Below are 27813 nucleotides of genomic sequence, written 5' to 3' on the forward strand. Positions count from 1 at the left end.
TCAGGAAGGTCGTGGATCAGTAAGCCCAGCAGCGTCGGTTGGCTGGACCTCCTCAGGTGCAGGAGGAGTATCACCAGTCGCATCCAGAGGGGCGCTCACCTCGCCAACATCAGCAGGGACTGCACGAGGAGGAGAGTCTCCCTCCTCAATCACGATCGGCTCTACCCCTTCGGCATCTTCCTTGGCCGCCTCCTCGTCCATATGTTGAGCAACACCAGCTGCAAGGTCATCCATCTTCAGATCAGGGTGTTGCTTCCCGAGGACGGCCATGATACAACGATAGGAATGCCGAAGTCCCTGGTCGTACTGGTTGTCGGCCTCCCTCTCCAAGTTCTCTACATGAGCTCGGTGGGAATCGCGGAGAGATTCGAGCTGAGCCTCATACATAGCCCTCTGCCCTTGGAGATCCTCCTTAACCTTGGTCAGCTCCTCCTCGAGGGTAATGGCTTTTGCTTGAGCAAGGGACTCTTGCTCTATCAGCTTGAGGTTCTCAACGTTTAGCTCCCCCGCTTTTTTCTCGGCAACGTCAGCTCTGGTCGTCGCCGATTGAATGTCCTCCTTCATCTTCCTGTCGTAACGGCCAACCTTGGCCTTATAGTAGGTGGCCATGCAGCTGAGATGGAAAGCACTATACTGCATGGCTCCCACCAGCTCGCCCAGGGTACAACCGTCAAAGCCCTTCAGGTCCTTCTTGCTCACGAGTTTAGACAACTCATTGAGATAGGGAACCAAGTGTTCTGGTCGGCTGTCGGGAAAGCGAGACCGAGGCACAACAGGTGGAGAAGAGGAAGCAGGATCAGTGGCTGCTCTACTGGATTCCCCGACTTTAGCAGAGGCAGGAGGGAGAGCCTGCAAGGGAGGAACCTGCTGCACGATGTTCTTTCGCTTCGCAGCGGGAGCATCTTTGTCCTGGTCCCTATCGGTTGTTGGAGGCCGAGAGCGTTTCCTGGTCAGAGCTCCAATCACTGCGTCCTCCATCTTATGGCCAGGAAGTATCAACCGAGACTCGAGGAAGTTGTATGTAGATAGCAGTTCTCGGCTCGAGCAGGAATTGGCCAATACAGCCTCGACCCGTTTAAGCTGACCAGGTCGGAGCGGGAAGTGAACACCCCAGGAAACTACAGCACAAACAGACACTTGGTTAGAGACAAACCAATACAGCAGGAACAATTATGGATACAAGACATCTAAAGCGAGCAGGCAACCTGGGACCGTGAAACGGGGTGGGACGCGACAATCCTTCCCGTCTATTTGTGCAACTTGACCCCAGGGACCCCCAGCAAAAAAGAATTTCCTCTTCCAAGTCCCACCACCACCAGTTGGAAGATTAGTTATGGGTTTCCTGCTCTTGGTACCAGATTGGAAGTAGTACCAGCCGGCATCTTTAGGGCTGCTCTTCAGCTGGTACAGGTGCTTCACCTCATCAACCGTGGGCTCGCTTTGGCAACATCTGTCCCACAATATGAACAGACCAGAGAGCACTCTCCACCCGTTGGGGTTCAGCTGACCAGGAGCCAGATTTAGCCCGTTAAGTATCCGGGCAAAGTAAGGCTGCAAGGGACACCTCAGCCCATACTTAAAGCTCTCCAGATACAGGGTAACGTATCCCCTGGGAGGCCGGCTAGGTGTATCCTTCTTTCCTGGGATCTTAAGAGGTATCTCACCAGGAATACTATACCTAAGTCGGAGGTCATTGAGCTCGTCAAACGTGGTCGTACACGACATGTAATCAATGGCATAATCACGCGACAAGGCTCTACCTCCTACTGTACCCCGTTCTTCTGGTCGTGATGCTCTTGATGGGGACGCCTCACCAGAATCATCCCCTTGACCCTCACTCAAGGTGTTCTCCGATCCAGAAGATCCTTCTTCATCGCTACTGTTGCTCGAGGAGGTTGTTTGGGGAGACATCCTCCTAGCGCTAGTACCAACACTAGACCTAATGGGCTCTAAGGGGATCCCGGGATCAAAAGCAAAATCAGCGGGCAGACTAGGCAAAAAACCTAGTTCGTCGTCACCAACCTCAACGACCTTCTCCTTACCCTTCGACATATCCTAAGTTCTAACCAAAACACCACCGCCAACTACAACCTCAAGCAAAGCAGAGAGAAAGGAAATTACCTACAACTAACCAATACCGAAAAAAAAATAGAAGAAATACCTGAAGCAGGGACTCGGTCAGAGAGAGACAGGGATGACAGCTTTGACGCCGAGGTTCATTCGCCGGAGAGACAAGAATGGAGAAAATGACGAGTTCGTGTTTGAAGATTTTGGGTTTCCTTACTGAGAAGCAAACTCTTGGGCTGCCAGCATTTAATGACGCATATTCCGAGAATCCCGTAACCGTCGGTTTGAAATTCAAATGGAGGGGGGGATTTCTGCCACGTCACCTCGTCCGCAATTAAATGCGACATGACTCCTGGCAGCCTTTTCCAAACCCACGTGAGCGAGTACTATCGAGTTTCTACTGCTGGTCCACTACACTACCCAACACCAGAAACTGGGGGACCGGTGTTTGGGAGGGATACTGTTTGGGGCAAATGCGTCGAAGGGACCAGGAATGACGAGCAGATATCTGACGGCGGAGTTCTGCGAACCGGTGTGTTCCGTTAAAGCCTGGCGCGTGGAAGAACAGGAGCAGAAACATCCTGCTCGTCCACGATGTTGTCGTCCGCGAGGCCAATTCCTATAAAAGGCATAAGGCCATTCCGGCTAGAGATCGAGAGGCGAGGAGACCCGGTCGACGGCAGTTGGCAAGACGTGCTCTCCAGCACGAGAATCTAGGCACAACAGCCACGCTTTCCCCAGAACCGCGACGTAACACGCAAGATCTCACAGAGCCATGACAGCCACACTTTCCCCAGAACCGTGGCGTAACACGCAAGATCTCACAGAGCCATGACAGCCACACCTTCCCCAGAACCGTGGCGTAACACGCAAGGTCCCACAGAGCCATGGCAGCCACGCTTTCCCCTGAACCGTGGCGTAACACGCTAGATCCCATGTTTTGCCCATAACGCAGCAGTTGGAGTCCCATACCGCCTCGAAAAGAGCGGAAGACTGAGATTCAGAGGAAGCCTATAAAAAGGTAGCCAACGAAGGTAAAAAGGTTGGCATTCTTGAGAAAAGGGGAGAAAACCACAAGAAACGCCATAAGACCTGTGGCAAGCTTTTCCCAAACCTTCATATCTGACTTGAGCGTCGGAGGGTTTGCGCCGGGAAAACAACCGGCGTACTCTGACTTATCTGTGTACGCAGGGACCTCCGGGGAAGAAGCCTGGCGAGGAGACCTCCTGGTCGTGACGAAGTTGATCGAGCAGAGATCCTGATCGTAGAACGAGGAGAACCGGAATCTCGCATCAACAGATAGTTCTAAAAAGCATGGTGTTTATACACAAGTACTCCATTCAACAAATCCAACAGGTGGAGCAAAGAGCTAATGCCATGTCACTTACCTTTGATACATATGTTTCCAAGGTGAAAATAGTGACATGGTTATTTGTTTTTTGTATTTTAGAGCCTAAAACTTGGAGCTGCCTGTGAGTTAATCTTGCATATATCAAAGCTTGAATTTCAGTGCCATTACTTACTAATGGATGACTATTGTTAAGAGTTAATACTTGATATTGGAAATACAGGTACGTTATAAATTACAGTTGTATATATTTTAATGTATTTTAGAGTACCACAGTAAGGAATCTAGTTCATCAATTTTTCCTATGACCAAAGTTTGTTAGGTACTAGTGAAAACATTTATGGTGAATGTGTTTGGAGTACTATCTCGGTACTGAAAAGATGTAGAATATATTTGCACAATATTTCAGCAAAGTACTAAAATATTGTTTTTAAAATAAATAATTGTACTCATGGAAAGTATAAATGTTCTCTCTACTCATGTGATAGGGGTTTGAGCTCCACTTGGATACCATCTCAAAAGATTTTACTAATAACACTACTTACTATTCAAAGATCTATCAGATCTACACATTTATTTTAATAATTATCGGACAAATTAGTAACAATATCTAAAAATATTCCTCATGATTTATTGAATGATTATACGACCTTTGAATCTAGACTTCTGTTGTCATCTTAGGAATGAAAAATATTTTGTAAGTCGGACATATTATCTCAGCTAATTGACGTGCTATGCCCAATTACTTATACTTTGCCAGTAGACAGAGCGATGCGTCCCATGGTAGAACCAGCTGTGGTCACATCAAGACACAAGCATTTAGTTTAGTCCTTCAACAGAAAGAAAATTCAATAGATAAAAAACCAATCCAAGGAAAAATAATTGCGTAGTGGCATACACAGCGCCCCACAGCAACTCAATCTTTGCCAAGTAGCATTACAGGTGCGTTCTCTTAAGGGACCCATAAATTTTCTTCCAATTGGTAAAGACTGAGTAGACGGAAATACTATTTGCCCTGCATAGAGATGCCCAATGAGTCGGGCCGGCACAAAGCAAGGCCTACGCGTATTTATACCCATGTTGTATTGTGCTCACTTTTTATTTCGTGCCGTATTTAAAGTTTTTTACTTAGGCCAGCCCGGCACGCGTTCTGTCGTGCCGTACTGTGCCTTACCTAAGAAAAAAAAGCGTAATAAGTTTTTTTTTTTAAAAGCGCATGATAAGTTGTTGGCGTACTTTTATTAAATTTATATATATTTTTTAGGTCTATATTTTTATTCAAATTTAATAAAATTAAAAATTCAAAACTCAAGTCCATATTTAATAATAATAAACTAATAATAGTAAGAAAATATAATATTAATTACTAAGTTTGATCTTATACTATTAGAATTTTTTTAATACTTAACAACAATAATAATAATAATTTTTTCTTAAGGATTAACTTAATTGTTAACTTGGACTTACATAAAGTCACAAATCTTAGTTCACAATAATATTAATGTATATTTATAAAATATGCATATTTATAATTTTATTCATTAAAATCATGATATCAATTATTTATTTAATAAATTATAAATATAAATCAATTATAGTATTTTTTAAAACTAAAAATTAAATGAATTTAAAAAATGCAATTTCAAGTTATTTGCAAATCATAAAATTTTAAGTTTATTTTTATTAAAAAATAAAACATGCTTATTGCGAGTTTTTTTATCGTGCCGTGCTTTTAAGGTCCGTGTGCCTAAAATTTTAGGCTCGGCACAACTCGCGTGCGTGCCGTGCCGTGCCACATGCCCCACCGAAACGTGCTTGTGTCGTGCCGTGTTATACGGACATGTGTCGTGCCACGTGCCGTCCGACTCATTGGCCATCTCTAGCCCTGCACAAGTTTTTGTCGAATCGAAGAGTATAACAATTGGGTTGTTAAGTTACAAATTATATAATTTACAGCACATATAATATGACAGTAGATCTCATTATCAAGAGTTGTAAATTATACAAATTGTAACTTAGCAAAACCCATGACAATTTGGTTATGATATATCAGAATCTCGCATCCAATCAATAAACGGTCAAAGGCCGTTGTCAGCTAATTGCAGCTACTGTATCTACAAGTAAAAATTTTATTAAAAAAAATTTAAACTCCAAAGAATCTTGATTTTTTTTTTTTTTTGTCTTCTCCAAATGGGAAACAATCACTCCTTCAAAAGGAAGTTTGTATTTTGTTCGAAATTTAACAATTAAGATTCTTCAGTTATTGAACAGACTCTTCAGTGATTCTTTCACATCACATTGAAAAATACAACTGAAATTATCACTCACAATTAAGTAATGAATTGTAGATACAACACCAGCAGCATGGATCAAAAAAGATGTCCAGTTGATAAAACTATTTTCTTATGAAATTAAATCTACCTTATTAATTCAGCACTAATTCCTCTTCCAAAATACCATTGCTCCTTTTTTTTTTTTTTTTTGGTTTCCTAGTACAAAAATATTGCCTTCACAAAAAGGAAAAGCAAAAAACCAAAACAAGTACTTCTTGAAGAAAATAATTAAGATATTCATCAAGAATATTGGTTGATTTATCATCTACACATTTGAAGATGATGAGAAGGTGTCAACTCACAATCAGATGAGTAACAACAATTAATCATCTCTTTATTATCTGCATTAATATTAAACCCTAATTCATGCAAATAAAAAACAACATCTCTTTTCTCTTCCACCAACTTCAAGATATTCTCAAACACACAGACTTCACATGGAATCTTCAACACTCCCTCTTGTTGAAACCCAAACTCTTCTTCAGCTTCTCTTAACAAAATCACAAATGCTTGATGACTCAAGTACTCAGTTGGGATTATAAATCTCTTCAGCTCCTTCCCTACACACACTGCAAGAAAACCTTTCGGTACGACATCGTTTGATGCTGTTGAAACATCAGTGAAAGAGAGTGTTTTCTTAAGGAACTTGATGCTTTTAGTAGCACTATTTGTAGTGCTACCAGAACTTGAGAAATTGCCGCTATTGTTACCAGTGTTTCCGGTGCTGCTGTTGCTGTTGCTGCTGCTGCTTTTGGGTGCATTTGCAAGCTTCTTCCATTTCTTGAGGATCTGTTGAAGCCTGACAATATCACTAATCTTGTTAGACTTCTTTGAATCCATGGAGCTTCTTGTGGGCTTATGGTTTAATATTTTGGCTCTTTTTTTTTTTTTTTTTGTGTGTGTGAGTCTCAACTCTCAAGTGGGTGATGAAGTGGAGATTTAAAGAAGTGAGAGGGTACATGTTGTACCGAAAATAAGAATATTAAATTATTAGAAAAATAAATAATAAAAATTAACCATAGAAGTTAGGATACGTCGGTTGCTGGCATATAAGGTCCAAATCCAACTGCCTCATTATCATGAACTAACCGGTAAGAGTTATTTGGTTTTTTTAATCCCTAGATAAATATATGCTTACCTTTCCCCATCTTCAAGCCAACAGTGTTTATTTCTCTGTTGGCTAAACTTGGCTTTGCATTCTTTTTCATTTTTCACTCTCCTTCTCTCTTTAAAATGTAAGGCTTCATTTCGAATACTAATGTTAAGTAGTTGTTACCTAATAGCTTAAATATTCTGGTTAACCTCTAACTATAATTAAGGTTTTATTTTTTCCCTCCTAACAAGTCATCGAGGTTTTGTGTCCAAAATATTAATTTCATTGTTTCAAGTTTATTTATCTCAGTTTCATCGAATCTATTTTTGTTTTAATTTTATCGATTGATTTAAACTTTTGAATCAAACAATTTCACTAATGATAAAAAAAATATAAATTGGATAAAAATAAATATAAAATATTTTACATCTAATAATCCCATTAGTTTATATGATAATTTTCAGTTGATTTAGAGAAAAAGAAAATAATCGATTCTCTCTCACACTAATCAGAGCACAGAAATTTTATTAATTCAATTTTAAGAATAACATCATTATTAAATTTTTAAAGGCTATGACTATTTTAGAACTGCTCTAAGGTGGAGCACGAATCTTACCCACACACGTTGATCGTGTGGTTATGAAGGATGCTCTACCTTAGGAGAAATTCTAGAATAGCTTTGATGTATGACGTGTAACTAAATTTAAAATAATCATCACTTATATGATGATTTTTCAAAATAAATGCATATATGTCATAGCATCATTTGATCGTTGTATGACAACATAGTACGTCTAATGTATTCTAGAATTTTTCTTATTTTATAATGGTTCCAACGTATCCAAATCCATTTTTAAATTATGTATTTTTTTAGTAAATAATAAGTCTTATTGTGACTGTCACTCAAAATGCACCCACATGGACAGATGGTGTTATTTATTGCAATTTGCTTCTCATGCAGGTGCCTCAACAGTTAAAAATCTACGGGGCATATCGGGGTGCTCTCCCAAAATATTAACTTCTCATCAGTTTGTCTTGGTATCCGTTTCCTGAATCCTGATTTATATAATGTTATTAATTAAATTATTGTATATTAATCTCTTTCTCTTTATTGGATTTTGCGTGTGCTGAGACGATCGTGGAAGATGGGACTCAAGAAATTCCATGTGACATGCCCGATTAAAATAATAACAAATCTGATTAAGGATTGAATATTAGACCAACAAAATTGACATTTAAGTACAGAATTATTAAAATACAAAATAAAAAGGAGCATGTAAGGCCTTGAACAACCAAATGATTAATCTTTTATATGTTGGATTTGAATGTTGCCTTTTGATTTAAATTTTTCTGTTACGTTTTGCATGACAGCGAAAATTGCAAACCTGTCATGATATATATATATATATATATGCTGAAAAATCAAATAAATAATTATTTTTAAATAGTATGAGGATTTTTATGTGAATCGAAAAGTAAAACAGTATAAGTCTGTTCAAATCAAAGGGGACAAAATTATTCAATGTGAGAGCAAGCTGTTAATATCTCCTATTACTAAATATAATAAATATGTTCTAGCTTGTGCATAGAATATAACATTTTGTATTTTGGTTATTAATTTTGGAATAGTTTGATCTTTTACCGCAAAGAAATAATCTTATTGTTCCTGCTCAATAGAGTTGTCAATTTTGTCACACTAGTTTTGCATTAAGAGTTTAAACGTTACGGAGAGAAAATGATCATGAAAACAAAAGACAATGAAGAAAGTTAAGAACTATTATTTGAAAGAAAATAGAGTTAATGTGAATTTTTTTTTTTTTTTGGTGAGAGGGGGCTCGTCAAAACGAGCTAAACAGAAACAAAACGAGGTTGAGTAACCCCAAACAAGTCTTGCGAAATGATAGAATATATACCCATAGGAGGGTCAGAGAACACTTGCAATCCAAGAGGAGCTGAATGAGCCATATTAGCCATGAAGTCTGCAGCTGAGTTTGCTTCTCGATAGATATGGGTGATAGCAATCTGCCAATTTCTACTTAATAATTCCTGGACAGCTACTATTAAAGCATGGAACACATTAGGAACGACCACCTGCTTAGAGATTATTTGTGTAACACAAAGACTATCCACTTCCACCAACAGCCGTTTTATGCCTACATCCTAAGCCAGAATTAGACCCTGATACAGCCCCCAAAGCTCAGCCATAAGCACTGAACTCTCCCCAATTCTCATACAAAATCCGGAAATCCAATGACCGACTGAGTCTCGAATGACACCTCCTGCTCCTGCTTCCCCGTCATTTTTACGAGAGCCATCTGAATTTAATTTGCACCATGGCCATGGCGGCGGAATCCAACGAATAAAAATCTCCTTTCTCCTCGGCTGTTGACTTATACCGGAATTATAAACTTTGTAAATTTCATTAGCTCTAGCCATAGCATCCATATAGACTGTTACACCATCCACCAACTTCCCCGCAAACAAGAAATGGTTCCTCCAGAACCACAGCCTCCAAACCACCACTCCAAAGATACAATCCCAAGGGAGGGAAGATGCAATCTTCCATTTGTTCTGCAAGTTCCCAGCAATCCATTCACGTAGATTCGAATTGAAGAAAGCGTTATGAGTTGCCATTGGGACAAGCTTACGCCAAACCTGATTAATACAGCAGCAATCTCTCAATGCATGGAGAATATCTTCAACCGCACCCCCACATCTATCACAGCCCTCAGGAACATTGATATGGCGCCTAGCTAGCTCAACATGAGTCTTTAATTTCCCATGCATCAGCTGCCACAGAAAAAGACGGATGGATTGAGGCCCCTTCCAACTCCATGGAAGCTTCCAAATTCTGTCATGATCAGCCAAGTGATGATAGCAAAGGGATGCATAAGCTGAACGAACCGTAAACATGCCGCTCGGATCCAAACCCCAGTAAATTTTGTCAAACCCAAAATGCGGTCTCGGAGGCATGACTGATGCGATCTGCATGAAAGTATAATGTGGCAGCAAATGCTCAAAGCTCGACCAATTCCATCCCCCCTGACCATTCGTAAACTCACTCACGGTGGCGTTGATAAGCTCTTGAGGAATCGGCTAGAGAGCTAGGCTGATCAAGGGATATTTCGTAGCCCAACAATCTATCCAAAAGCAAGCTCGACCTCCATCGCAAACAGACCAGCGAGCTCCCTGAACTGTTGTCAACCACTTGCTACGAATAGCTCTCCAAATCTGAGAACCCGGTTTATCTGGAAGGGACATCGGTAAATTGCTGGAATCCAATCCATATTTGGAACAGAAAACTTTCACCCACAATTTATCTGAGTTGGACACAATCTCCCAGCTCAATTTCATTATCAGCGCCTGGTTCATCTCGTCCATTTTTTTGAACCCCAGACCTCCATATTGTTTCAGCATGCAGATTTTGCTCCACCCCACCATACTCATCTTAGGACTCTTTGAATTCCCATCCCAAATAAATCGCCGACAAGATTTGTCTATTTTATGCCTCACTGGAGAAGGAAGAAAGGTCGTTTGCATGGCATAAATAGGCATTGCTTGCAGAACTGATTGAGCCAGGGTGACGCGTCCAGCAAAAGAGAGATGAGCCGCATTCCAACCAGTAAGCCGCTTATCCACTTTATCAAGGATGGACTGATACGTGGATTTATTAACCCGCGTGTGAATTAATGGCATTCCAAGATAATCACCCAAATTATTTGTGGCCGAAAAATCCAAAGTAGAGCCTATGAGATTGGCATCCCGAGTATCAACATTTTTTGAGAAGAACACCTTGGTTTTCAACTTATTTATTTTTGCTTCAGAGCTCCTACAATAGTTTTCCAGAACAGCATCAACCACATAAGCTTGGTCAATTGAAGCTTCCGCAAATAAAAGCAAATCGTCTGCAAAAAAGAGATGAGTTAAGGGAGTTCCATATTTGGCCAACCTAATAGGCCTCCATCTCTCATCCATTACCGCATGGGTTATCCCATGACTCAAACGCTCGATACATAGAACAAAAAGATAAGGCGAGAGGGGATCTCCCTGACGAATACCTCTCCCTGGAGTGAAGGTCCCTGTAACCTCACCATTCCACAAAATACTCATACTAGCTGAAGTTACGCATTCCATGATAAGTCTAGATAAATGAGTTGGAATACCAGTCTGTTGAAGCGTATCAAAAATGAAATCCCAATTAAGCCGGTCATACGCCTTCTCTAAGTCGACCTTAATGGCCATAAATCCTTTCCTGCCAGTTTTTCTGCGCATTGAGTGAACGACTTCCTGAGCCACAACAATATTATCTACGATATGCCTCCTTGGAACAAAACTTGTCTGATTGGGGCCTATTAGATTGGGCAGCAGCGATTGCAAGCGAGTGGCTATAATTTTAGTCACCGTCTTGTAAGCCATTGTGCATAGGCTTATGGGCCTAAACATCTTTAAGCTAGTAGGGTGCTCCTCTTTTGGAATCAAAACCAGAAGGGTAGTAGTTATCTCTTGCGGCACTTTGCCCGTGGTAAAAATATCATCAATAAACCTGCAAAACGACGAACCCACAACATATCATTGGGATTGATAAAAAATAGCATGCAACCCATCCGTACCTGGAGCTTTCAGCGGCTTCATACTAAAAACAACACTTTTAATCTCCTCCCTCAAAATTGGGGCTGCGGCACCATCAACGTCATAAGGACTCAAGTCTGGAAAAAAATTTGGCACATGGTAGTTCTGATAAATAGCTTTTTCTCTTTTAAATAATTCTGAAAAATACCCCACTGCATGCCTCTTTATATCTTCCTCATCATACAGCCAATTCCCCGAACTGTCTCGGATAGCCTCGATTCTATTCCGCCGCCTTCGAGCAATAGTTTTTTTATGGAAAAAATTCGTATTTCTGTCTCCATGTAAAAGCCAATCCTTTCGAGATTTCTGGAGCCACAGAATTTCCTCCTGGCTCATCACCATTTCAAGCTCATTACGCAATCGGGCCTCCAATCGCCTCAAACTGCGAGAGCTATATTTCTCTAGGGTGGCTTGAATTCCATTAATCCGAGCCATAAGCCGGCATTTCCTCTGAAAGATATTCCCAAACACATCTCGATTCCAAACTTGAACCTCCTGAACAAAATGAGAAGCTGCTGCACTATAGTGGGTTTACGGATTCCACATCCGCTTAACAAAATTGTTGAAGTGCTCATGAGTTAACCAAGCAGCCAAGAAGCGGAAAGGCCTGGTCCTCTGGTGGCCAGCCATATCTCTCTCAAACCGAACCAGCACCGGCCTGTGATCCGAGGCAATCTTCGGGAGATGGATTACAGAATTATTCATATATTTAAGCAGCCATTCACTGTTACACAAAGCTCTATCAAGCCTTTTAAAAAGCAATCCACGTGACCAAGTAAACCTTGGACCCTTAAATTTCAAGTCAAAAAGTTGATGCCCATCAAACCACTTCCGAAACAGATTACACACTCCTGAGTTCCTGGCCACACCCCCTTGCTTTTCTGAGGCGTATAAGATAGAGTTGAAATCCCCACCTATCAACCAAGGCTCTTGAATTAAAGGCGCAAGGTTCTCCATATGGCACCACAGCTGTCTCCGCAACATTGGGTTTGGACTAGCATAAACAGCCGTTACCCAAGACACAAAAACATTGTTCCTGCAAATTTTAAAATGGATGAACTGCCTGTGATTAATTAAGACCTCCACCTCTATAGAACTTCGCCAAAGAAGCCAAATTCCTCCAGAGAAACCCACAGCTTCCACCCGGTGCGAGTAATCAAATCCACTTTTCTTTATAAATTCATCGGCTTTCACCCCACTAGTACGAGGTTCCATTAACACCACCATCAATGGGTTGTAATTTTTAATAATAGTCCTAAACGAGCGCCTGAATTCCCCCGAGGATGCCCCTTGGACATTCCAGAACATAATACTGACTGTCATAAAAAATATAAGAAGAGAGAACATGAGGCTACTGTTGCTGTCCAGAGACATCATCCATCAATGCCAACGGCGTTTCCTGAACCATCGAAATTTCATCATCAGTCATCCCATCTCCATCCATACCACTCATAGGAACATCTGGATGGTTACAAACATGTCCACCTTCCTTCACCCGAGAAGTGTTATGGTTATTAGGAGGGTCTGCTAAGGGTTGCGGATCCGATCCCTGCCTCTCTATATGATCCGTGGCCACTTCCCTTACATCTCCATTAAGAAGTGTTGGGGGAGAACAAAAAACCACTGTGTGTTTAGTAGGATCCAAGGTGGATTCGAAAGAAACCACACGTTGGTTGCTAGATACTTTCTGGGGGAAACTATGTGAATTGGATTTTTGGTTGGTATGGGGTAAGAGAGTTATATCCTCATCTTTGATACTTAAATCACTAGGCTGGAAATGGTTACTAGTAGGGACCACTGGAGCATTTAGCTTTCTGCTCTGATTCCTTATTACCACGGTCTTATTTTGCAGCTTTCGACGAGCTAAAATCTGTACTGTGTTATCTGTTTTGGCTGTAAATGTAGGGTTTGAGGCGGATATGAAAGGCTGGCGTGAGGTGGAGGGGAAGTCTGTGCAAGCCTCTTGCACTTGGTGTCTTTTAATATACTCGCAAGCGCACGAATCTATTGTAGTATAGATCTATGGTGACGAGTGTCGATCCCACGAGGAGGTGGATTTTAATTATATATAGAATTAATTTTGTAAATGGGTAGTTGGATTTATGGTGGAAATGATTTGGAATATGCTAATAATTAAATTAAAATGGCGAGAATAAATTCTAAAATTGGAATTGAAATGGCGAGAATAAATTGAAGAGAATTCTATTAAAATGACGTACTTGGGTATCTAGATCCGTATCAACATGCATCATGGGCTAAATAATCCGTATTAATGCCAATTAAATCATGAGGGGGGAATCCACACCTCATGAACCACGCTCTAATCAATATGTTGCTAAGGGCTTATCGTGCCAAATAATAATAACCTTATACTAGAAAGCCGGTGTAACCAAGGCGGTATCTAGACAAGATTAGTATTATTTGTCGACGAGAAGTCAAAACATCCACAAAAACTAGAGGGGAAGAGAAAATAAATTTACCAAATTAAGCCCATGACACATGTTGAGACTTCACCTTCAACCCAAGCTTGAAAGAAAATTAGCCACTCATAATTGAACTAGGGGCAAAATGGGAATTTATTAAAATATGAAGAAAATACAAGATGGAGAAGGAATTACAGAAAATGGATCCCAAAAATGGATTCAGAGATATCAAATTAGGGGGGGAGGCCCCCTTTTTATAGATACATGGAGTAAATCATGGCCATCGGATTAAAAACAGTTTGGACGCTCAGGATTGCGCCACGTCATCAGTCAACAGTCCACGGTTTGACCACGCGGATGAACAGTAACACGGTTTGACCCGACTTTGAACAGTAATGCGGTTTGACCCGGATGAACAGTAACGCGGTTTGGTTGAAACTAATCCTGTGTGATGCATGCACCGTACGCGAGATTTTTCGTCCACTGATATACTGCCACGTCACCATCAACAGTACATAAGAATTTTAGCCCAACAGGATCGTGACACCTCATCAGTCAATGCCACGTCATCAATCCGTCTATGTGAACAGTGCCGTGAACAGTAACGTATACAGTACTGTGTACGTGAATAGTACCGTACATGTGAATAGTGTCATTTTTCCTTTTATGGTCCTCCTAAGGTTTTCGACCGTCCTGAGTTCAAAAGTGATGTCCGTTTTGCCGTCTGATCTCTCCTTTATTGTGAAATGACTATAATGCCCCTAGAATACATAAATTACTTAATTAAAATAAAACACACGTAATTAAATCATAAGAATGTTAAATACATAAAAGTAAGGGTTGTTAGTAAGACTTGAAATGTAAAATGACGGTTTTCTCCTTTATAAATATGCATTTTCTAACACTCAACACACCCCCCAACCAGCTTATTGCTAGTCCCTAGCAAATAAAGCGAAAACAAAATTCAAATTCGAAATGATTTTTTTTTTTTTTTTTTTAGAAACACTCGTGTTTATTCAATCAGATTAATGATAGCAATCAAATAAAAGTATAAGCATTATCTCTAGTCTAAAGTAACATCACACCCACATCAACCATCCACATGAATTAGCCCAGTAGACTTTGTTATAGCTATTTCAAGAATGACATGTCAAACCCCAAAATCTCACTGGAAGTAGTGACACTCTCACAAAGAAATTAAAACCCAATAAACATAGTCACTCCAATCAATGGTAATTGAGAGAGAAAATAATAAAGAAATGATATCACATGCTCTCACCAAGATGAAATAAATATGCCCTCAGCTTAGAAATAATATGATCTCAAGTCAAATAAAATGTTAGTTAACCCACTTTATTTATGTCTTTTTTTTTTTTTTAAGCAACACTACATCTTTTTAGCCCATATAACTAGCTTCTACTTCAAACTATAGTTCCCTAAAATCAAGAAGGACTTTTATTAGGACGAAACGTAGGCTAGGGACATGGCTAACAAAGAAGGAAAATAAGGAAAACAAAGTGTATGTTTGAGAAAAATACAGAGAATTTTTTTTTTTTTTTTTTTGGAAGTTGCAAGGTGGATTTCACCTATTTTTATTCTTTTGAAACAACAACTTTTGTTTTTGTTTTTGTTTTTTTTTTTTTTTTTGCTTTTATTTGGCATAACTTCACTGAACAAAATAATTATTTACATTTTCTCAAACATACATAGGTGATGGAACTTATAAGACATCGGGTAATACTCCAAATCGGAGTGGGTCAAGATGATAAGTTGACAAAGAAAATGTTTTTTTTTTTTAAAGGCTCAAAAGGGTTAACTATGGATATTTAATAAAAGGGATGGCTAGAAAGGCTCAAACGGATCAAAGATGGCCTTTCCATCGTCTTTTAGGGCTCTGAATAACCTTCCATATCTACTAGTTAGATGGGCCTCCAAATGTAGCAACACACTTTTTTTTTTTTTTTATTAAGGGTTTACTCAAAAGAAATCTAGAGATCGTGTATACAATAATAAACTGTTAAGCTGTATAAAGAATGGGCAAAAGGGTTACTCTCCAAGAAAAATGATAGGCTCAAAAACTCACTTGGTACTTATTATGACATGTTCATTCCTTCAAGCAACTCATATATGTCTCCAACATCAACATGTAGAGTAGCAAACATAATGTAACATCACTTAAGACCAAAGATAATACAAATACTAAAATTTAAATTAATCATGTCACCCAATGTTAAAACAAATCAAAATTTTTTTTTAAACAACATTCTACCCCCCAACCTATTCTAAACATAAAAAAAAAAAATATATGCATGCAGAAATGTGAAAATGATGTAGAAAAATTAATTTAGAAAAGTTACAAAAATGATAGAAAAGAAAATGATTTTTTTATTATTTTTTTTAAAGAAGATGCGTTTCTAGAGGAACTACACTCCATATTCAGCCATCTTCGACTCAAAAGTTGGAAAATGCATTTTTATAGAGGATAAATTAAAAAGAAGAAAAATAAACATAAACACATAATAAAGAAAAAAGAAAATGTCTTAATTTTTTTTTAAGTTTTTTTTTTTTTTAATTTTTTTTTTAAACGATGAAGATGCGTTTCTAGAGTCACTACACTCCATATTCAGCCATCTTCAACACAAAAAGTTAGCAACAGTTAGTTTCTACAACAAAAAATTAGTAAAAACTTAACCAAAATTTCATAATTGTCGACTATTCCCTCCCCCCAACCAGAACGAAACATTGTCCTCAATGTTTGAAATGAAAGAAGTAGAGTTTAGAAGACATCACCTGGGTGGTGCAACACAGAAGAAAATATTTACAGGCGGAGAGTTAAATCTAATTTGTACTTCTTACTGCTGCTACTGTTACCATCATTATTTGGACGTTCCAACACAAAGGTCCAGGGGTCTGGCTCCGGTCTATAAGCTTGTAATAGATCCAGTAGCTCATTAGCAGTGTGAGCACAAATAAAGAGTTTTTTCACATTAGCGGGAATGAAATAGTTTTTTATTGCATGGTTAAGAAATGCGATAAAGCCATCATAAAAGTTATTGACATTTAACAAACCGATGGGTTTCTGGTGGATGTGCAGATGGGCCCAAGATGCTAGTGTGATAAGTGCCTCTAGTGTTGCAAGATCTCCTGGAAGGAAAATAAAAGCATCAGCATAATTAAGCATTTCAGTTATTCTTTCTTGCATACCTGAGACGACTAACTCTTCTCCAGTTGATGAGTCAGACGAACTGCCCAATGGTTTTAGGACTCTTGGGATGATGCCTAACACTTGACTTCCTCTGATAAAAGCTGCTTCTGAGACCATTTTTGATAACCCTCGATTACCTCCTCCATACACCAAGTGTAATTTTCTCGCTGCTATGCTTCGACCAAGATCTATGGCTGCCTCAACGAACTCTTTATGTTTGCCATAGGTAAATCCAGAAAGCACACAAATGTTCTTGAATTGTCTATTGGGAGTAGCTGCCATTGTGATACTTCTCGAAAACAATTTGTGAGTGCTTGACAAAAAAGAAATCACATTTAAGAGTCTTGGTGATAGTGGGTCATGGTTGTGTATGAGGTAATATGTCAGTGTCAAATAACGCGTAAAGCACGTGGCTCGCAAGTCAAAAAAAAACAGTAAAAAGGAAAAAGCAAACAGTAATAAAATTATTAAAGACAATAATGCAAACAATAAGACAATAGTGAAATAAAATAACAATAAAGTAAAAGGATATTTACAGGTAGTTGCGACTGTGGCTCACATCTTCCTCTGGTTTTACGTCCAGAAACGGCTTGAACGCCCTCTATGGGTCGAGGATAGGCTTCCTATCCAGTTTTCTTATAAACTGGCAAACAGGGTCGTTTATAGTCAAATTCCCGAGACTATATCGTGCATGCTCTTTCTGGAATAACGGCCATAACTGGAGAATCGCTCCTTGCACATATCCACTGGGATGCGTTTCAAGAGACAAAAGGATATCATCCAATGACTCCTTATTCAAGCCATCCCTAATGAATTGAATCTTATCTTCCCTGTTATCAGACACCATTCCTAAAGAACATGGGTTTTTATTGCAACTCATTCTGGCACACTTATGACAAGCAACAAAAATTCTTCGAGCTCGTCGTTTTCTTGCATAATTTCCTTTACCACAACCAGGCATGTATGCAATAAATTTTGGAGGTAACTCACCTGCCGATCGTACTTTAGCCTCGATTAACCAACGGATGTCAGCAGGTATGTTATTCCTCATGAGTAATCGCATGCATTCGGACCGAGCTTTATAGATCGTAAGGAGGGCATTTTGAGGAAGTGAAGGGAATCGCTTGTGAAGCTTCGCTAGAATCTCGTTTCTGTCCATACCTTCGCCTCAGAATATCAGTTATTATGGGAAACTGAAGTAACCGACTTGATTGTCACGGAGTACCGTTATCCGCCATTTCACCGGGGTAACAAACTAAAGCACACAAATAGAAAAACAAATTAAAACACACAAAGAAAATTAAAATCGTCCTCTTATTGAATTTACCTCAAGCTCCAACTGGATGTCGTAAACACTTCTCTCAATGTCTCTGAGTTGGTGTTCTAAACCCTCAACATAGGCTACTAACTCTGGTGGTTGTAGAGCCCAAATGCGATGTGTTTTACAAAATTGAATCTGTCTTTTGAGATGAGTTTTGACACGTTGAAGTGGTTTAAGAATGTTCAGGAGGAACGGTCTAAGTATGAGACTCATGATTAAAAATGATAAGAGAAAACTTAATGGTAAAATAAACACACTTATGCAAAAACAATTTCAATTAGCAAAAGAATAATAATAAAAAGAAAAAAAGAAAAATCAAATCAACGAAAAGAAAAAAAAATCAATTCAAATTTGGTGGGTCACTCAAATTTATTTCGGTGTCTTCTTCATGTGGTTGGTACTCTAGATATGGCTTTAATCTTTGACCATTAACTTTAAACGTGACACCATTCTTTGGGTCTTTAATTTCAATTGCCCCATGTGGAAAAACAGTATGAACAATAAATGGGCCAGACCAACGAGAGCGTAACTTACCTGGGAATAGGTGCAAGCGAGAATTGAATAAAAGCACTTTCTGACCTGGAGTGAACGATTTTCTCATAATTTGCTTATCATGGAAGACTTTCATTCGTTGCTTGTAAATCTTGGCATTTTCGTACGCGTCATTGCGAATTTCTTCAAGTTCTGCCAGCTGTAATCTTCTTTCTGAGCTGGCTTGCTGCATGTCAAAATTGAATTTCTTGATGGCCCAATATGCACGATGCTCGAGTTCCACAGGTAGGTGGCAAGCTTTTCCATATACTAGCCTGTAGGGTGACATCCCAATCGGGGTCTTGAAAGTCGTTCTATATGCCCATAAGGCATCATCAAGTCTTAATGACCAATCTTTTCTGTCCGGCCTCACCGTTTTTTCTAATATGTGCTTTATTTCTCGATTGGAGATCTCAACTTGGCCACTGGTTTGCGGATGATACGGGCTTGCCACTTTGTGTGTGATTGAATACTTTGTCAAAAGTGCTTTGAATGCTTTGTTACAAAAGTGGGCACCACCATCACTGATTATTGCTCGAGGGAATCCAAAGCGTGAAACAATGTTGCTTTTTAAAAATGCTATTACCACCTTGTGATCATTGGTCCTACATGGAATTGCTTCTACCCATTTTGATACGTAGTCAACAGCAACCAATATGTATTGATGGCCAAAAGAAGGGGGAAAGGGTCCCATGAAGTCGATACCCCATACGTCAAAAATCTCAACCACTAAAATTGGATTTAGTGGCATCATGTTCCTTCGTGTAATGCTTCCCATTCGTTGACACCTATCACATGAAGAACAGAAAGTGTAAGCGTCTCGAAATATAGATGGCCAATAGAAACCACATTGTAAAACTTTAGTCGCTGTCTTCTTAGCACTGAAATGGCCTCCACAAGCTTGTTCATGGCAGAATGAAAGGATATTCTGAATTTCACTTTCTGGGACACATCGTCTAACAATTTGATCCGCACAATACTTGAACAAATACGGGTCATCCCAAAAGAAATTCTTTATCTCTGCAAAGAATTTAGCCTTGTCTTGCTTGGTCCAATGCTCTGGAAGTTTACCTGTAACAAGATAATTAACTATATCAGCATACCAAGGTAATACTTCCACACTCATTAATTGTTCATCTGGAAATGACTCATTTAATGGTAATTGTTCTATAATTGTGTCAAAATGGAGACGAGAGAGGTGGTCCGCCACAACATTTTCTGTCCCTTTTTTATCTTTGAATTCCAAGTCAAATTCTTGCAAAAGTAACACCCAACGAATTAGTCTGGCTTTTGCATCTTTCTTTGTGAGAAGATATTTAAGAGCAACATGATCTGTGAATATAATTATTTTACAACCAATGAGATAAGATCGAAATTTTTCCAATGCAAACACTACTGCTAGCATTTCTTTTTCAGTAGTTGAATAGTTCAACTGTGCATCATTCAATGTCATACTAGCATAGTAAATAACATGGGGAATTCGATCAACTCTTTGTCCTAATACTGCTCCTACTGCATAATCAGATGCATCACACATTAGCTCAAATGGTAAGCTCCAGTTTGGGGCCTGAATGATGGGTGATGATGTCAACAACTGTTTTAATTTTTCAAACACCATAAGACATGAATCATTAAAGATAAAAGGTACATCCTTAGCAAGTAAATTGCATAAGGGTCTAGAAACTTTGCTAAAATCTTTAATGAAACGTCTATAGAAACCAGCATGCCCAAGGAAAGATCTTACTTCTCTGACTGTTTTGGGTGGAGGAAGATTAGAAATGAGATCCACCTTGGCTTTGTCAACCTCAATACCTTTACTCGAAATGATGTGACCGAGAACAATACCTTGTTTTACCATAAAATGGCATTTCTCCCAATTTAAGACCAACTTCTTCTCGATACATCTCTGCAGAACTAGTGTTAGATGATGTAAACATTGATCAAATGAATCACCAAAGACAGAAAAGTCATCCATAAAGACTTCAAGAAATCGTTCAACCATATCAGAAAAAATGCTTAGCATGCATCGTTGAAATGTAGCAGGTGCATTACATAATCCAAATGGCATTCTCCTATATGCAAATGTGCCAAAAGGGCAAGTGAAAGTAGTTTTCTCTTGATCTTTTGGTGCTATGGGAATCTGATTATATCCTGAGTAACCATCTAGAAAGCAATAAAATTCATGGCCTGCTAATCTATCAAGCATTTGATCAATAAATGGTAAAGGAAAATGGTCTTTACGTGTGACAGAATTCAATTTTCTATAATCAATGCATACACGCCATCCTGTAGTCACTCTAGTGGGTATCAATTCATTATCAGCATTGGTAACTACTGTGACTCCTGACTTTTTAGGGACAACTTGTACAGGACTGACCCATGAACTATCAGAAATTGGGTAAATGATACCTGCATCTAATAGCTTAAGGACCTCAGTTCTAACAACTTCTTTCATGTTAGGATTTAACCGACGTTGCATCTCCCTAGTAGTTTTGGCATTTTCATCAAGGTGAATGTAATGCATGCAATCTACTGGGTTTATACCTTTAATATCTGCTATGGTCCATCCTAATGCTTCTTTGTGCTCTTTTAAAACATCCAACAACTTACCTTTTTGTTCGTCATTTAGGGATGATGAGATGATTACCGGCAGAGTACTTTCTTCTCCCAAAAACGCATATTCCAAAGTGTTGGGCAATGGTTTGAGCTCGAGTTTCGGTGGTGATTCTGATGATGGAATGAGTTGCTTCTCTGATGGTGCTAGTTGTTCAACTCTTGACTTCCATTTATTAGTGTCCATAGATGGTGCTGAGTCAAGTAGGGCATTGACCTCTTCGACCGATCTGTCAATATCAAAATCAAAACCAAAGTGAGTTAAGCATGTCTGTAAAGGATCATCACTAAGGTTTGAAACAAAAGTGTCATCAACTAATGCTTCTATTAAATCCACATCAACAATTCCATCATCTGCATTGTGAGGTTGTTTGGCAATGTTGAAGATGTTCAACTCCATAGTCATGTTGCCGAAGGACAATTGCATATTTCCGGTCCTACATTGAATGTGAGCATCCGCAGTTGCCAAGAAAGGTCGGCCTAGAATAATGGGGATGTGCTTCCTTGAATCCTGTATTGGTTGAGTGTCAATTACAATGAAATCAACAGGAAAATAAAACTTGTCTACCTGGATAAGCACGTCCTCCACAATACCACGAGGTATTTTTGTGGACCGATCTGCAAGTTGTAACACCACTGGAGTTGGGTGTAATTCTCCCAGTCCAAGTTTCACAAACACTGAATAAGGTAACAGATTTACACTAGCTCCTAAATCCAACAAAGCATTCTCAATTGTGTGGTTCCCTATACTACATGAGATAGTGGGGGAGCCTGGGTCTTTGCATTTTAAAGAAATTTTATGTTGGAGTATAGAACTAACGTTTTCTGTTAAAAATGCCTTCTTTTGAACATGCATGTTTCTCTTTTTAGTACAAAGGTCTTTAAGAAACTTGGCATAAGATGGAACTTGTTTAATAGCATCAAGCAAAGGGATGTTAACACTTACCTGTTTGAAGATTTCAAGAATCTCACCTGTGGATTTTCCCTTTTTTCCTTTCGCTAACCTCTGAGGAAATGGAGCTTTGGGAACATATTCTTGTGGGTTGGTTTCTTCTTTCTCCTCCGGTGATGAGTCATCAACATTCACAGGTACAATTTGATTTTCTTTTGTCACTGGCATCTCCACCTTGTTGTCGACTTCTTTTCCTTTTCGCAAGGTCATTACTGCTTTGACCTCTCCATGCTGCTGTGGTGAACTGGTACTTGCTTCATGCACTCCTTTAGGATTAGGTACTGGTTGACTTGGAAACTTACCTTTCTCAACGGTCATTGCCAAGGTCTGAACTGAAGAAGCAAGTTGTCCCACCATCTTCTCGAGGCTTGAAACTGATTGGGCTTGTGAGTTGAAGCCCGCTCTCAACTCATTTCGTAGTCCATCAATGGTGCGGTTCTGTTGCTCAATCGTGGAGTGAGTAACATTCCTGAAATTCTGGAATGCATCCTCCCATGGTCTAGGTTGAGAGTGGTTCTGGTTTTGATTGTATGGTCTGAATGGGGGCTGAGAGGCTTGAGGATTTTGTGGAATTGGTGGAGCTGGAGCTGTTGGTCCATTCTGTTGGAATCCTTGAGACCATGAAAAATTGGGGTGGTCTCTCCATCCAGGGTTATATGTGTTGGAGTATGGGTTGTAATTTGATAGCTTTCTCATTACACCTATGGCATTGGCTTGATCTGAGTATGAGTCATGGTCATGTGGCTCTGTTGATTTAGCAGTCGATAATGATGCTATTTGTCGAGAGAGACCTTCAATTATCGCTTTGACTTCTTTAATTTCTGAGCTTGATTCGCCAATTTGAACCTCATTTACTCCTTTAATTCTTCTAGTATTCCTGAGTGATCGACTCCGTTGTTGGGAATTATCCGCTTGTCGCTGAAAGAATTCCCAAATCTCGGATGCACTTTTTGACATTAGCTCTCCTCCACTTGTCGCCATTAGCCATTCTTGCACATTCGGCAATAATCCCTCCAAAAAGTATTGGCATTGGTGCCATTTCTCGTACCCATGATGTGGACACTTCAAGAGTAGCCCATTAAATCGCTCCCATGTTTTAAAAAATTGCTCGTCCTCTCTCTGGGTAAACTCCGAGATTTCCCTGCGAATAGCATTGGTTTTATGCACTGGAAAATATTTATTTAAAAATTTTGTAACCATTTGTTCCCATGATGAAATGCTATTGGCAGGTAAAGTATTTAACCATGAACGAGCTCTATCCTTTAAAGAAAATGGGAATAATCTGAGTTTAACATCATCGTCTGAAAAATTTTCATATTTAAAAGTTTGACAAATGGCATGAAAATCATTCAGATGATTATATGGATCCTCATTTTCTAAGCCATAAAATGTGGGGAGACAATTTAGCACACTAGGTTTTAATTCAAAACTCCTAGCAGCTACATTTGGGTATCTTATGCATGATGTGCTCAAATTAGCTAAGGGACTAAAATAGTCCTTAAATGGCCTCTCCTGTGGTGCTTGTAAATCCATTTTATTTTTAACGTGTTTGTGTGTGCGAAGTGTTTTTTCTAATTCAAGGTCTATAGGTTCAAGATTAGGTAATAATGACCTACGACCATGCATACAAAACAAATAAAATAAAAATAAAGATGCAAACAAAACAAAAAATAAAGATGGGAACAAAACAATTAAAAATAAAGAAGAGGGAGAAATTACGATACTAACCTTATTGCGCTATTACAACCTTTCTATAAAAATACACAAAAATAAATACGTGAAAGAAATTAACTAAAAAGAATTAGTAAGATAAACAAAAATTACAAAGAAAAAAAAATAACTTGAAAATTAAATTACAGAAATTTAAAGAAGAGAAAAAGAAAAGAAATACTAACCTTTAAATGTAGATTTACTTTTTTTTTAATAATTAAAAAAAATACAAGAAAACAAATAAAAGAAATTATTCACAAAAATTAATTCTATGAATTAAAATTACTTACCTCCCCGGCAACGGCGCCAAAAACTTGTTGTGCAAATTTTAATATACTCGCAAGCGCACGAATCTATTGTAGTATAGATCTATGGTGACGAGTGTCGATCCCACGAGGAGGTGGATTTTAATTATATATAGAATTAATTTTGTAAATGGGTAGTTGGATTTATGGTGGAAATGATTTGGAATATGCTAATAATTAAATTAAAATGGCGAGAATAAATTCTAAAATTGGAATTGAAATGGCGAGAATAAATTGAAGAGAATTCTATTAAAATGACGTACTTGGGTATCTAGATCCGTATCAACATGCATCATGGGCTAAATAATCCGTATTAATGCCAATTAAATCATGAGGGGGGAATCCACACCTCATGAACCACGCTCTAATCAATATGGTGCTAAGGGCTTATCGTGCCAAATAATAATAACCTTATACTAGAAAGCCGGTGTAACCAAGGCGGTATCTAGACAAGATTAGTATTATTTGTCGACGAGAAGTCAAAACATCCACAAAAACTAGAGGGGAAGAGAAAATAAATTTACCAAATTAAGCCCATGACACATGTTGAGACTTCACCTTCAACCCAAGCTTGAAAGAAAATTAGCCACTCATAATTGAACTAGGGGCAAAATGGGAATTTATTAAAATACGAAGAAAATACAAGATGGAGAAGGAATTACAGAAAATGGATCCCAAAAATGGATTCAGAGATATCAAATTAGGGGGGGAGGCCCCCTTTTTATAGATACATGGAGTAAATCATGGCCATCGGATTAAAAACAGTTTGGACGCTCAGGATTGCGCCACGTCATCAGTCAACAGTCCACGGTTTGACCACGCGGATGAACAGTAACACGGTTTGACCCGACTTTGAACAGTAATGCGGTTTGACCCGGATGAACAGTAACGCGGTTTGGTTGAAACTAATCCTGTGTGATGCATGCACCGTACGCGAGATTTTTCGTCCACTGATATACTGCCACGTCACCATCAACAGTACATAAGAATTTTAGCCCAACAGGATCGTGACACCTCATCAGTCAATGCCACGTCATCAATCCGTCTATGTGAACAGTGCTGTGAACAGTAACGTATACAGTACTGTGTACGTGAATAGTACCGTACATGTGAATAGTGTCATTTTTCCTTTTATGGTCCTCCTAAGGTTTTCGACCGTCCTGAGTTCAAAAGTGATGTCCGTTTTGCCGTCTGATCTCTCCTTTATTGTGAAATGACTATAATGCCCCTATAATACATAAATTACTTAATTAAAATAAAACACACGTAATTAAATCATAAGAATGTTAAATACATAAAAGTAAGGGTTGTTAGTAAGACTTGAAATGTAAAATGACGGTTTTCTCATTTATAAATATGCATTTTCTAACACTCAACAGTGTCCACCTTCATCCGGGACTTGGGATAGAATGTGAAACCTTGAGGTACCAGCTCCAGTAAACTCCCTATTCCGATTTAAGTCTCCAGTATTCACCCTTCCATTATTAGGCTTTCTTCCTCTCCTAGGAGCCATCATCCAGGGACCAAATGGTTCCACAGTGCTGTCGCCATTACAACCTTTAGCATGTTGGCCAGGAGCCTCGTTTCCCGGCATTGCCTGATGGGATTGACCATCTTCTTCAGAGCTTGTCGAGTTCTTAGCATCTTTGCAATTACTACTACTGTGCTCGTAAAGTCCACACTTATAACAAATTACTGGCAAGCCCTCATATTCGACCTTCTGTATCTTCCCATCCAACTCAAACTGAGACACCAGTGGCCTAGTTAAAGAGATACTCACTGCAAGGCGGGCAAATCTTCCACGAGATGAGGAGGCTGTATTCGAATCGATTGTAATCACGTTCCCCACTAACTGACCCAGCTTTTGAAGAACTTTTCGATCGTAAAGATGAACAGCAAGGCCAGGTAATCTGATCCACACCGTGACCTGTTCAAGAGCCGTGTTTGTGAAGTCAAAGGAGGGCGTCCATGGCTGCACCGTTAAATAGTGACCCATGACAAGCCACGGCCCCTTGGTTAATGCATCCATAGCATCCCCTACCGAGCGAAACCGAACCAGATAATAGTTATTCTCCAAGTCTATCACTGAAAACCCCATGGCTGATTTCCACATGCCATTCAATCTTGCACAAAGGGCTCTATAGCCAATTGTGCGGCCAAGCAACTTTACAACAACCGAGTTCTTCCAAGGCTCACTTAACTTAGCATGAACCCTAGCCGAAAAAGTGATGGATGGCATGGATCCCTCGTTACTTTTAGTAACATCCCCTTCCTCAAAATCCCAGTCATCTAGTCCACCTCCAACTCCTTGCTCCATCGCTTGCGTCGCATTCACTAGGGTTTCTTTGTACGATACCTGAGCAGTGGGATCACCAGCATGTTCCTCATCGCGAAACCTCACTTTTTTAGTCATTCTAGCCTCCCTAAACGGCGGGGGAAAAATCCCTCCGGAGATAGGGTTTCCTTCACGTCCGAGGTTTTCGGAGCTTTCCATAGGAATATATGTTTTTTTTTTTAGAGTTAATGTGAATTTAATAGCAATATAGCTGGAAAGACAGTACAAGATGCGGTACTGGATAGCAAATATATATTAAGGATCTTAGTATAAATTAATTCAAGTAATGCGATTATGTGATTGACCGTACAGTTAATGCGTTTGGTAAAATGAGTACATGTGTTCTCATCTTACAACGCTATCAATGACAATAAATTGAAGAAAGATGTGATAAATAAGGAAATAAAATCTGGAATCAGTTGGCCAATTTGCATTAAAGAATAAGTAATAATCGAGAGCTAATTATTTGGTCAAAGGTCAAACAAAATGGACAAATCGTACATTTTGATTTAATTTTTTGTTAATTAAAGCTCAGCGGCTGGAAGGGTTAGTTAAAAAATTATTATTACTATCATTATTAGGGACAAACCTATGGTACCACAGTTGTACAGTGCTACAGTTAGATCCAATTATTAAATCTAACTTACAGTTGTTACCAGAGTTAGATTTAATGGCTGGATCCAACTGTGGCACCATACAACTGTAGCACCATAGCTGGACCCATTAGCCATTATTAGCATCTTCATGATGGGTTCGAGAAAGTGCTTTTGCAAGGCTCGTGAAGGTGCCTAGTGGACCTTAAAATATTATTAATCTTTCTCTACTTAATGAAGTAATTAAAATGCCAAGGATTAATTCAAGAACAAAACTCACTTTTTCGTTTTGACTTGAACCGAAAATCAAGTAGCTTTGTAATCAATCCAAGCTCCTCAAGGTGCCTAGTGGACC

At 39.2% G+C, this 27813-nt stretch overlaps 4 protein-coding genes across 4 annotated transcripts; all 4 read right to left on the minus strand.

Annotated features, from left to right (window-relative positions):
- On the minus strand, positions 1 to 2052 carry LOC127898856 (uncharacterized). Its single transcript, XM_052431348.1, has 3 exons — positions 1473 to 2052; positions 340 to 1118; positions 1 to 234 (listed from the first exon to the last, which is right to left on the minus strand). The coding sequence occupies exons 1-3, from the start codon at positions 2050 to 2052 to the stop codon at positions 1 to 3; spliced, it is 1593 nt and encodes a 530-aa protein (XP_052287308.1).
- A 3842-nt stretch (positions 2053 to 5894) lies between these two features.
- LOC102612713 (protein SMALL AUXIN UP-REGULATED RNA 51-like) lies at positions 5895 to 6854 on the minus strand. Its single transcript, XM_006468045.3, has one exon. It carries the CDS (start codon positions 6586 to 6588, stop codon positions 6010 to 6012), a length of 579 nt encoding a protein of 192 aa, XP_006468108.2. The 5' UTR covers positions 6589 to 6854; the 3' UTR covers positions 5895 to 6009.
- A 5147-nt stretch (positions 6855 to 12001) lies between these two features.
- On the minus strand, positions 12002 to 12685 carry LOC127898857 (uncharacterized). Its single transcript, XM_052431349.1, has one exon. The coding sequence runs from the start codon at positions 12683 to 12685 to the stop codon at positions 12002 to 12004; it is 684 nt and encodes a 227-aa protein (XP_052287309.1).
- Positions 12686 to 12821: 136 nt separating this feature from the next.
- Positions 12822 to 27024, minus strand: LOC127898858 (uncharacterized). The gene is made up of 2 exons (XM_052431350.1): positions 25949 to 27024; positions 12822 to 13050 (listed from the first exon to the last, which is right to left on the minus strand). Exons 1-2 carry the CDS (start codon positions 27022 to 27024, stop codon positions 12822 to 12824), a joined length of 1305 nt encoding a protein of 434 aa, XP_052287310.1.
- Between the last annotated feature and the right edge of the window lie 789 nt (positions 27025 to 27813).

This window comes from Citrus sinensis, chromosome 7 (genome assembly GCF_022201045.2).
Source record: "Citrus sinensis cultivar Valencia sweet orange chromosome 7, DVS_A1.0, whole genome shotgun sequence".
NCBI classification, from domain to species: domain Eukaryota; kingdom Viridiplantae; phylum Streptophyta; class Magnoliopsida; order Sapindales; family Rutaceae; genus Citrus; species Citrus sinensis.

Coding starts and splice junctions, on each gene's coding strand:
- LOC127898856 (XM_052431348.1), bottom strand. CDS start 2,052: ATGTCGAAGGGTAAGGAGAAGGTCGTTGAGGTTGGTGACGACGAACTA. Junction 1,119..1,472: donor CGGGTGGAGAGTGCTCTCTG/GTCTGTTCATAT, acceptor TTTGTGCTGTAG/TTTCCTGGGGTGTTCACTTC. Junction 235..339: donor GCGATTCCCACCGAGCTCAT/GTAGAGAACTTG, acceptor CCTGATCTGAAG/ATGGATGACCTTGCAGCTGG.
- LOC102612713 (XM_006468045.3), bottom strand. CDS start 6,588: ATGGATTCAAAGAAGTCTAACAAGATTAGTGATATTGTCAGGCTTCAA.
- LOC127898857 (XM_052431349.1), bottom strand. CDS start 12,685: ATGGAACCTCGTACTAGTGGGGTGAAAGCCGATGAATTTATAAAGAAA.
- LOC127898858 (XM_052431350.1), bottom strand. CDS start 27,024: ATGGAAAGCTCCGAAAACCTCGGACGTGAAGGAAACCCTATCTCCGGA. Junction 13,051..25,948: donor ACTGGAGCTGGTACCTCAAG/GTTTCACATTCT, acceptor TGGAGATGTAAG/GGAAGTGGCCACGGATCATA.